At 51.8% G+C, this 11,815-nt stretch overlaps 1 protein-coding gene across 2 annotated transcripts; it reads right to left on the bottom strand.

The window, feature by feature from the left end:
- Positions 1 to 410: 410 nt before the first annotated feature.
- BMP4 (bone morphogenetic protein 4) lies at positions 411 to 7,498 on the bottom strand. Of its 2 annotated transcripts, none has more exons than XM_060098105.1 (4): positions 7,224 to 7,498; positions 3,965 to 4,089; positions 2,524 to 2,900; positions 411 to 1,539 (listed from the first exon to the last, which is right to left on the bottom strand). In XM_060098105.1, the coding sequence occupies exons 3-4, from the start codon at positions 2,891 to 2,893 to the stop codon at positions 683 to 685; spliced, it is 1,227 nt and encodes a 408-aa protein (XP_059954088.1). In that variant the 5' UTR covers positions 2,894 to 2,900; positions 3,965 to 4,089; positions 7,224 to 7,498; the 3' UTR covers positions 411 to 682. The 2 variants fall into 2 exon arrangements, with proteins under 2 accessions (XP_059954088.1, XP_059954089.1); XM_060098106.1 differs by lacking the exon at positions 7,224 to 7,498 and adding an exon at positions 5,093 to 5,163.
- Positions 7,499 to 11,815: the final 4,317 nt, after the last annotated feature.

Here is an 11,815-nt window from a genome sequence, read left to right as displayed (position 1 = left end):
AGAGTTGAGACTCTTACCCATCACACTTTGCTGGGACACACCTCTAACAGGTGAGCAAAAACAGAGGATGTACAAAGAGCCCCAAACTGAGTCTTTAATCTGGCCTACTCCTTTCATCCCACTGTTTCTCCAAGGCATGTGTCATCCAGATGGGAGAAGATGCCGCGTCCTTGTCCTTGTTAACATTAAATAGAAATGGAAAACAATTCATCCTGGCAATTACCATCCTCCACCATCAGTTTACTTCCTGTCTTTCCAACTTAACCACCTCCAGTTACCACACTCTGACTTCCAGTGCCCCCAGCACCACCTTAACAGAAAAAAAATCTCATCCAAAAGAGATGGGGCAAAGGGAGAGAAAGATTTAAGAGAAAAAGAACATAGTTTACCTTTAAAATAATGACTCATTTTATTTTTTTCTTTTAATACGTAGTTATAAATATATTTTGTCAAAATATATGATCAATATGGTCAAAACATTTGCACATAAAGTCATAAATAAGGTCAAGGTGAATGTTTAGATTTTTTTTTCCTTTCTTTTTTTTTTTTTTTTTAAGATAAAAGTCCAGCTATAAGGAAGCAGTCTGTGTAGTGTGTGGGTGAGTAGTGGATGGGACGTGTGTGTGTGTGTGTGTGTGTGTGTGTGTGTGTCCGTGTCCGTGTCCCCAAGGAAGGCCTGATCTCAGCGGCACCCACATCCCTCTACTACCATCTCCTGATAATTTTTCAGTACCACCTTGTCATACTCATCCAAGTACAGCATGGAGATGGCGCTCAGTTCGGTGGGAACACAACAGGCTTTGGGGATACTGGAATTGACAGAGTTGACCAGGGTCTGCACAATGGCATGGTTGGTTGAGTTGAGGTGGTCGGCCAGTGGAAAGGGGCAGTCTCCATGGCAGTAGAAGGCCTGGTAGCCTGGTGGGGCCACAATCCAGTCATTCCAGCCCACATCGCTGAAGTCCACATAGAGCGAGTGGCGCCGGCAGTTCTTATTCTTCTTCCGGGCCCTCTGTGGGTGATGCTTGGGGCTACGCTTGGCCCTCCGGCGTCGGGTCAAGGCATGTCCCCGGCCATCATGGCCAAAGGTGACCAGCAGAGGCCGGAGCTGGGCCCAATCCCCACTCCCTTGAGGTAACGATCGGCTAATCCTGACGTGCTGGCCCTGGCGGGTCCGTGTCTGATGGAGGTGGGTCACCTCAATGGCCAGCCCATAATTTGGCTGCTTCTCCCGGGTCCAGCGAAGGACTGCAGGGCTCACATCAAAAGTTTCCCACCGTGTCACATTGTGGTGGACCAGTCTCGTGTCCAGTAGTCGTGTGATGAGGTGCCCGGGCACCACTTCTGCCGGGGGCTTCATAACCTCATAAATGTTTATACGATGAAAGCCCTGCTCCCAGTCAGGGCCCTGGTCCACCTGCTCCCGGAAGAGTCGAAGCTCTGCGGACGAGATCACCTCGTTCTCTGGGATGCTGCTGAGGTTAAAGAGGAAACGAAAAGCAGAGTTTTCGCTGGTCCCTGGGATGTTCTCCAGATGTTCTAGGCACAGTCAGGGAGGAAAAGAAAAAGGGAGAAGAAAAAAAAAAAAAGCACATGAGCTATTTCAGAGGGTGAAAAATCAAGAAATAGCTAAGAGTTGGGTGATGAGTGATGAACTCTGCTTATATAGTGGAAGCCTATTTGGGGGAAACAAGCATACCGTTTAATCTGAAGGAGCAGATAAATGGCGCAGCTAGCAAACCAGCGAAGCCTAGCTAGCATTCAGCAAGCACCAAAGACAGAATCTCCCAATCTCCTTTATACGTCTAATAATTTCCATGTGTTAACTCCTTACTCCACCACCATCAGACTTCCCTTTTAAAGCCCTCTTGGCTTTGTGTACACAGTTTGCTTTACAAGTGGTTGTAAAGAAGAAGAGGGGCCAACAGAGCCGAGGCAGGAGGGAACATGCACACAACCACCTTCTGCGTCTTCCACTTCCGAGTATGTTACCAAACATTTCCCCAGCGATCTTGGAAGCACAGAGCATGCCTTGTTGATCATGTTACAGAGAGGAAAATAAATTCCAACACAGTAATGATGCTGGTGGATTAATAACTCAGATTTACTTTGGAAAAGAAACATCCGCTAGGAAACATTCAGATCGGATTACAAGGCCCCTATTGAATAAACCTGACAAACACACAGCTGTAATATTAAATTCAGTAGGTGCTTTGAAAAACAGAAGAAAAAAAAAAAGGCAGAAACCCTGGCATAAAAGGCTTTGATATAGCAAAAACACACGGCCGGGGCTAGCCCACGTCTGAGTGGTGTCATTCCCCTTCTGCCCAACCCCTCCCTTCTGTCTCCAAAAAATAAATTCAGCCACAACTCTGAAAACTCCAGAAAGTAAGCAGCTCTGTTCCCCAGCCTCCTGGATTTGGGGCTCTGAGGTAACCGGAACCCCTCTCCCCCAGAGCTTCCACTGTCCCACCAGGCAGCCCTACTGGCCCTCCCCAGCCCAGACTCCGGGCAGGGACTGACCTTCGTGGTGGAAGCTCCTCACGGTGTTGGCGCGACTGGCGGGGCGCTCAGGATACTCCAGACCGATGCTGTGGATCTGCTCCTCCTCCTCCTCCCCTGACTGAAGCCGGTAAAGATCCCGCATGTAATCCGGGACGACCGCGCTCTTGCTAGGCTGCGGGCGGCGGCGCAGCCCGAACATCTGCAGAAGTGTGGCCTCGAAGTCCCGAAGGAGCTCATGACTCTGCCCTGAGCGGCGTCCTCCCGCGTGGCCCTGAATCTCGGCGACTTTTTTCTTCCCCGTCTCAGGTATCAAACTAGCATGGCTCGCGCCTCCTAGCAGGACTTGGCATAATAAAACGACCATCAGCATTCGGTTACCAGGAATCATGGTGTCTCTGGGGAGGGGGAGGAGGTGGAAGGTTAAAGAATAAATAAACACCGATAACTAGAGAGAAGTAGAGATGTCTCTGCATACGCACATAGGGCTAGAGCTAGAGGGTCAAGATGTAAAACAGGTCAGAAAGATCAAGTTTGTGTCTTCGCCCTCACACACACCCCTCACCACCAGCTGCAGCCATGCACGGCCTGAAAGTAGGAATTGCCCTGTAATTACTTGGTCTAACTTGTTTACAGTCAAATAACCCCAAATCAGATAGCCTCCATCCTGTTAATCTTTTTTTGTCCCAACTGCTATCTGAGCCATGATCTCAGCTTGGCTTCTTCAAGGATAAACAGTTAACATTGAGAAGGTAAAGAAGGGTGGGGGAGGGAGAATTAAAATGCCATCGCTCTCCTCTCCACTTCAGACCTTCAGCCTCTCTCCCCCTCTCCCTCCACCCCCGCTTCTTCCTCCGCCCTCCGAGCCAGAGCCCGACTTCCACCACTTCCAGCTGGTTCGGAGCAGGAGGGAGGGAAAGCAGAGAAGCAGGAGCAGGGTGAAGACACGGGGGAGGCAGGGTCTGGGAGCGGACCGAATGGCTGGAGGGTTTATTTTACTGTGGCTGATGAGTTTGAAATGCCCAGCAAGAAGCATCTGATCGCGCCCTCTCGCTCACTCCCGGGGAAGGGTGTGTGGGAGGGGATGAGTCCAAGAGCGACCTCTGTGAGTTTTGACAAGCAGCTAGGAACTCGCCACAGGAGCACTGGGTGATCTCCAGTTATGTGGGGAGGGGGGGCCCATAGCCGCCCCCCCCGGCTGAGGACCTTCCATCTGTTTAGCCCCCTCTCGCTCCCCTTTCTTGCAACGCACGGATCAGAGAGAGCGAGTGGGAGCAAGGAGCACTTTAAATAGAACCGGTGGGCTCGGAGCGCAGCGGCTGCCCGGCCTAGAAGAAAGCGACAGCGCTGCCAGAAAGCCAGAGTGTGGAAGGAAGGTCCGACGGGAGGGACACAAGGCGAGCACGGGTGGGGAGGGCAGAGTGAATTCCCGGGAGGAGGGAAGGAAGAGGTGTCTACTCACTGACAGAAAACAAGGCATATAATAACAGTCCATGATTCTTGACAGCCAATCTTGAACAAACTTGCTGGAAATGCTCAGAGGAGCTGCGGCAGTGCGTTGCTCTGGATGGCACTACGGAATGGCTCCTAAAATGAATATTTGAATATAATGAGACTCTGGCGCAGACAGACTCTGTTTTTCTTCCAGCCCCTAGGCGTCACGTGAGCACAGAGGCCCCGCCCCACGCACGGAGGAGCCCGCCCTCCCCGAGGCGGGCTGTGAAAGGGCCCGCGCGCCCGCCCCCGTCTCCCCACCCCCCAATCCCCGCCCGCCCGCGGCCCCGCCCCCTCCTGGAGAGGCCAGCCTCCGCGCCAGCAGCCCCAAACCTCAAGCGGTCCGGGAGGAGATCCGGGTGGCGCTCTGCGGAGCCCTCGGCCGGTCCCCGGGTGCACCGCGCGGAGGACGTGGTCCTCGCCTCTACCTGTAGCCTTCGGTGCGTCGGGCTGGGCCCTCGCGCCAGCGGCCTGAAGCCGAGGATCTGGGGGGCACCGTAAGGGCTGCGCCTTTCAGCCCGAACCCAGCTCAAGTGGGGCCGGGATTGGGGGCAGCGGAGTCTCGGCCGCTGAAAGCCACCACTGAGAGTCATTTAAAAAGGAAAGTGCTGAGGGACACACCGACACACACGCGCCGCGCGCACCCCACTTCCTCCCCAGGGTCTCCGAGAGGCCAAATATTGCTCCCAGTGACAGCTAGTCACCCCCTGGCGAACGCCTGCGAATGTTCGGAAGAAGTGGGCAGCCACTTTAGCTCCCAACCAAAAGCTGCGGACCCTGTCACGCGGGGCCGGAGCGGGAGACGTTTAGGCGGTAATCGGTGTGGGAAAATGGTGAGGGAGCCGCCGCTAGGCTCTTTCCTCCGGTTCCTTTACGGAGAGAAACTCCGCACCTCGGCGATCCCTCGCCAAGCAAAGCAAATCTCCGAAGAAAGTGGTCGGTGGGCCATTCGAGGCAGAGGGGCGGACGCCGAAGCGCAAAGCTCAGGGCAGACGCGAAAAGTGGCGTCTCCTCAGAAAGGGCGCGTCGCATTTTTCAGGTCTCAATGTCGCGGAGGTTTTACAACTCCCGACCCGGCGCAGAAAGGAAATCCCACCGCATTCCCAGGAGCCGAGAAAACCGTGAACAGCTTTCGGCCTGCGCTCGACCTCTGCGTCTGCGTCTCTCTCTTACTCTCTCTCTCTCTCTCTCTCTCCCCAGCTTGTCTTTTTTAAACTACTACTCCTCCCCCGCCACTTCCTCCCCCACCCCCTTCCTCCTTTGCACCAGCTGCAGAGTCGCAGCAAATATTTCTTCAAGAATTTTACCAGCCCACAGCTCAAGCAATTACTGGGATGTCCTAACCGAAGATGCTGCACGCGTGGGTCGCTCAGCACGGGGGCCTTTTCAAAAACCTGACCCACGCAACTCTGAGTCAGCCCGGCCTGCCCCGCGGTCCCGAGTCCCACGACTCCCGCTGCAAAGTGCACGGCACCCGGCCGCCCTTTCCTGAGGCTGTTCCCAGTTCCTGCCTTGGGTCGCTTCAGAGCTCGAGGGCTCAGGTTGCCGACCTCACTCTCCCCCACAAACTTGGTTTTCTTCTTGGGGGCACTCTCGGGAAGGCTTGGAGGAAGAGGAGTAAAGGACCAAGCGCTTAACTCTCCTTGCGGCCGCGGCTGCCCGGCGCCGCCCGACACCGCGCTAGCCGGGGTGTGGAGGCCGCGGGCGCCCCTGCGCGACGGTCCACGCCTGGCGAGAGCCGCGCCGCTTTTTGAGCGGCTTTGGGTTTTCCCGCTCCCGCGCCACCGCTGGGGCTGACTGCGAAAGGGTTGGGAAGAGCAAAGAGTTTTATTGAGACGCCTAGAACCTTCAAGATGCCCCATGGGAGGAGCTCCAGAAATGGGAAAAGCACACGGAGAAGGGTCGGTCCCCGCGGGCGAAGGGACAGCGGAAGGCGCGGGCGCCCGCAGTCCGCCGACAATCCTCTGACCCTAGGAATCTCCCAGGGTGCGGCGGGAGCGCGCGCTGCGCTAAAACCCAGAGGCCGGGGGAAGAGCGAGCGGGTTGTGTTTCAACTTCGGATTCAGAAGGATTCGTCTCTAATCACATTTTTCTCCCCCAGTTTTCTTAATTAAAAAGATAAAAGCCGAAAAGCACTTTCGTCTCCAGAACTCTTTCTTGAGGGGCGCGGATGCAACTCGTCCTTTACTTCCTTGCCCGAGTTTTCGCCCAACGCCAAAGTTTGTTCAGAGGTGGCCTCAGTTTACCAAGTCAATGTTTGGGGGTTTTAACGTCTCACAAAGCCTTCAGCCCACAAAACGCGATCCTCACAAACCGCTATTCTCACAAACCATTCACCAAATGGTGCCCGGGAAGCCTCTAAGGTCGTGGGCGCAGCTCCCGCGGGGAGGGGTCCGCAGGGACCCGCGAATCCCGGGACACTTTCCCGTCGGCTCTGAGCCGGGAGGGCCAGTAAGAGCCACGCGTCCGCCGTGCATCTCGCCAGCAACTCTCCAAAGGACACGACACCGCAGGAACCTGCGTTTCCGGGGCGGCTAGCATCCCGGCCGTCGTCCCTGCAGACCCTACACCGTGAAATGATAGAGGAGCAGCTCCTCGGATGCCGCAAGTCCACGAGAACAGCTTGTGGAGGAGGCGCGTTGGGCAGCAGCGGTTCGCCAGCTTTCAGGGGCTTTCGCCGGCTGGGGGCCGGGTCGGGTGACACTCCCCTAGACGCAGCCCTCCCGCGGCGCGCACGCTCCAGAAGCAGGAGAACCGCGCTCACCACCGCGCAACTAGCCCTGGTTAGGTGTTCTCCCTCCACCTCGACGCCCCTCAGTTCCCTCACTTTCTCCGGACCGCAGAGCCACCTCTCCCCTTTCTCTCCTGGCCCTTCCCGACGGGAAATCGCAAATTCTAGTCCACGAGCGACGTGTTCGGCTCAAGACCCCACGGTCCTTCCCTACGACCTCCAACTAAAGGCTTCTCGTCTCCGCTCTTCTCCTGCCCCGAACCTACCAAACGTGGAAATCGCCCGGGGCCACCGGACGGAGAAAGTGGTCCGGGTAGAGGCAGTGGCATATATGAAAGTGACTTTCAGCGCAAGCATCCCTACCTCTAGCACCACCACCGGGGGGGGGGGAGGGAGCACCTTTTGCCTCGACACAGCCAGAGCCCCCTACTTCTCCCCCAAAGGATGCACCTCAGCCTTCCCCCCGCGCCGCCCCTCGCCAGGTAGCCTTGCTCACCATAGATCCCTGCAGTAGCAGGCTCGCAAGCAGCAGCTCCCGGGGACCTCTGAACAGCTGCAGTGAACCTGGGAGAGGGCCGAGGACTGGGACGCAGCAGGCTCGAGACGGCGTGGACGGGAATCCCATCAGGGAGAGAGGCGAGATACTCAGCCCTGATCTGCAGCGGCGTTGCAGGCTCCTGTCCCTCGGCTCTGATGCCAAACTCACCTAGTTTCCGGGCCGAGCTGCGCTCCCCTTTCCTCCCTCCCTCCCTCCTCCTCTGCCCTCCCGCATCTTCTTCCTCCTCTTTCCCTCTCTCTCTCTCTTTCTTTCTTTCCTTCCTCCTCCTCTTCTCCGGCAGCCCCTCCCTTCTTCCCTCCTCCCTCGCTCGCCTCCCTTTCTGGGATGGGAGCCCCGCCCACATCCTCCCATCCCGCCGCCGGGCCTCGCCTAGCCGGCCCTGGTCCCGGAAACCCGGGCAGCGCCCGAGTCAGCAGCTGCTGCCCAGACTGGGACGCCGCTGCCTCCAGCTCCGGGAAGCGTTCGGGGCTCACCTGGGGACCACGTGCAGAGGTACTAGAATGCATGCATCGACTAGTCGCAGTATCTTCCAAAAATACCCAGGGGAGTCTGGGCTTCTCTGAGTTTAGAGTAGCTACTGCCCAAACCGATGATTAAAACACTGAGTAATCACCATTTACCCGAGTAATTAGAGATAATGAAACACCTCTAAAATCAGGTTATGGAGAAAGGAGCTGTTGGATGGGTTTAAAGGGAGGCCTTCCATAAACTGTTAAAGGATTTCCAAACGTTGAGAAACAGGCTGTGCTCAGAGCTGTGTGCTTAAAAGAGGTACCAGGTACCTACCTCTTTGGCTATTGAAAGATGACTTTACTTCCAAAGCATTTTTTTAAATGCTTCTTGTGGAAAGCCTTGGTGACCCTCAGAAAGCCCTAATAAACAGTCTAGTTTCCCCTGCCCCTACAGACCTCACCCTTTTGAGGACAGAGGAGGCTTGGAGACAGGCTGGGGCAACGTTTTTATAATTGGAAAAGTCTGTTTGTAACTCATAACTTCTAAGAACCAACAAGGCAGTTATTTTTGTTATTGTTGTTGTTGATTTTTGATGTTGTTGATGTGTGGTGCACCTAGGAATCCTTAACATCAGCCAACTGACATTCTAAGGAGGTAACAACCACAGAAGCAACAACCTTTTTGGCCACAAGGACACAAGACAATATACCCTTTGGTCTGTTTTTTGTTTGTTTTTTTTTTCCAGTACGCAGGCCTCTCACTGTTGTGGCCTCTCCCGCTGCGGAGCACAGGCTCCAGACGCGCAGGCTCAGCGGCCATGGCCCACGGGCCTAGCCGCTCCGCGTCACGTGGGATCTTCTCGGACCAGGGCACGAACCTGTGTCCCCTGCATCGGCAGGCGGACTCTCAACCACTGCGCCACCAGGGAAGCCCCCTTTGGTCTGTTTTTAAAGGAAGAAAGAAGATGAGGAGTTGGGCCTTTCCTACAAGAAGGTGCTAGTAATCATATCAGCAGGGAAGGGGAATGTGTGGCTTTATAAACCTTCCCAAACAGGAGCTAATTTCACACAGTGCCTCCGACGGAGCATCGAGGAAGATATCAGCATCATCTCTCTGTTTTACAAACACCGAACGGGAAGGACAGCCATGTTAAAGGGACTCGCCCAGAGCCCTGAAGTAAATCACAGCCTCTGCTCTCGAGTTCTGAGCTACTTCAGCTGCAGGGCAGGGCTGAGGGTCACCGCCCTGAGCTCCAGGTAGCCGGGGGAATACCAAAGGATGGAGCATTTTCTGTGCTGGATTTCTTTCCCTGGGATAGATATTACACTTCACTGTCTCAAGCAGGGCATTTAAGTCTTTACTTAAAAAGATACTGGTCCAAGGTAGCTCTTCTGTAAAAACTACCTTCACACACCTCCAATATTTATAAAACAGGAATTACTTCCTGTGTGGAACACAGGTTACAAAGGGTGGGAAGTGCTTGAGATCAGAGAAACAACTGTGAGAGCAGAGCCAAGGTCTCCTGCCATCTTTTCCAAGTTAGGCCTGTGAAGTCTTTTAGCCTAATAACACATCAAACAAGGGAGACAAGCTGAATGGCTTTGGGCAAGTCCTTTAATTCTCCTGGGTCTCAGTTTTCTCATCTGCATAATGAAAGAATTAGGCCAGATAATTTCCATGACCCTTTTCAATTTGAAAATGATTTAAATGTTTAATTGAAAGTTTATTATATTAAACATCAACCTTCTTTCATTTAAATCACTGCTGAGCCCACCTCCTCTAAGAACCTCTGATTAAGCAGGACAGGGCAGTACCACCACCCTGAAAGGACGACTGACAGTATACCTCCAGCTTCCAACATAAACAAAATTACATTAACTATTAATAATAACACAAAACTAAAACTCCATTCAATCATTACCTAATGTCCATCCTAGGGCACTAAGCAGTGTGCTCCTTCAGTAAGGAATAAGGACAGATTAAATGTTTACCAAGCCCCCTAAATCAATCACTACTGTTTTAATCATTAACAAAATGTGTTCCTTAATATTTAAACTCGAAAGCAACAGTGATATGCTGTGCTTAAAAGCAGGGCTTTATTTCATTTCATTTTGTAGCACCAGATAATAGGTGTTTTTTCTTTTTTAAAACCCACATCTTTTTGGATGATAGGTATTATCTCATTTTGCTGAAGCCCAGACACTAAAGTGGCCATTGGGCCACCCATGTGTCTGTGAAACTCATAGTCCAGGAGTTTCTAATTAAGCCACCTGACATACCTGGTTGAGACCCTGATATGAATCTTTAGATGTGTGTTGAGAGAACTCAGCTTCAGCTCTCCTGGGACAGCTTTATTTCTAGCCCACATTTTAGATGGGTGCAAACCATCATTACCAACTCCCTTTACTCCTCTTTTTGTTTTTGTTTGTTTGTTTTTGTTGTTTGATTTTTCCTTTCTCTCATGCCAAAGAACAAATCACTTGTTGGTTAGAGAGCTAAATCGATCACAGCCTAGAGATGAGAGGTGGTGAGGGCAATCAATCCAGTCTTTTCACCATCTCAAGTTTACTTGGGAATCTTGATGTTTCTGTAGAACATAATATGGATGGATCAAATGAAACTGTACCCTTAAAGCATATAGATTAGGAGGAGAAATCCATCATCATTCAAGAACAACTACTGCTGCTCTGCTGCTACTGCTGAATAAAGGGCGTTCGTTTGTTGGGCATTCCCTGGAGAGCATCAGGAAAGACCAGTTGGACAGTGAGCCCTTAGAACAGCCTTTCTCAGTGTATGTTCTGGGGACCAAAAGCTTCAGAACAAGGCTGCAGGTGCTGATAAGAATGCAGATTTCCTGGCCTGGCTGTCTGAGATCTGGATCCAGAAATCTACATATTTCACAAGGTTCCCTGATGATTCTGAGTACACTAAAGTTTGAGAACTACTGTTTTAAAAGTCATTTCCCTTATATTTTCAGTGCTGATACCACTGAAAGGCTGACACCTAGACATTATTAAACAGGCAAGGAATATGCTTGGCTTGTGCTCTATAAACTGTTAAATGCGGTAATTATAGCATTACTACCTCCAAACACACCTAATAGGTTTTTGCAAGTAAAAGATTTTTAATCCTATAGGTGTAGTAGTCCTTGCTTCAGGTCCTTGATTAAAAACCACATCAGGTCTTCAAACCTTCTTTGCCGATTGTCTGTTGAAGCCATGGAGGGGTACTTGGAAGAAATTCCCAGCATCATTGCTGACTTTGGAGAAGCAGTAAGACAGATAAATTGGAATTGGAATTATAAGGGATCTCTGAAGGCATTTGCTTTTTCTTATTAATATTTACCATTTGTCTCATATTTGCTGTCTAGCCCTCATGACAACCCTCATAAAATTTCAGCTCTACAGATGAGAATCTGAAATTTAGAGAGGTGTAAGTTGCTCAAGGTCACGAAGCTAGTAGGTGGTGGCCCCAAAATTCCGACCAGCTCAGTTTGTCTTCAGCTCCGCATGCTGAGAGCTGGGCCTGCAGAGGGCTGGAAGTCCATGGCCATAGTTTCTGACTAAACACGGCTTGCCCTGGAGGCTTTCCCAAGGCCAAGACACCAGCTGCAGCTCCATCCTTGCAGGTTGTTGTTACAGAGAATTTCAGGGCATCTTCCCGGTCCTTGGAAGACAGAACAAAATCAAGACCCATTAGCTTATCTCCTCCTGCTCTTATTACATAGCCCACCTTAGGGCAAGACTTATGTGACCTTCCCCGGGAAAAGGCTGTGATCTTGAGTAAGAGGCTGCTTCCCTCTGCTGGGTCTGTTTCCTCATTGTAAAATATGAGGATGGATCAGATTCCTCATAGGTCTTTCTCAGGCCCCAAGACCAAGAAACAATATACTGTCTATTAGTTAAAATCGTGGTCAAATGGCTTAACCTCCAGAGTCTTGGTTTCCTCACTTATAATCTGAGAATAACAATTTCTATTTCATAATGTTCTTATAAGCATTAAATGAGTTAATGTAATAAAATGGCAGGTACATAAGTGCTCAATAAATATTAGCTATTATTATTTTGCAAAGGTGG

Source organism: Mesoplodon densirostris, chromosome 4 (assembly GCF_025265405.1).
Source record: "Mesoplodon densirostris isolate mMesDen1 chromosome 4, mMesDen1 primary haplotype, whole genome shotgun sequence".
NCBI lineage: Eukaryota > Metazoa > Chordata > Mammalia > Artiodactyla > Ziphiidae > Mesoplodon > Mesoplodon densirostris.
This window is presented reverse-complemented; position numbering and strand designations above follow the sequence as displayed.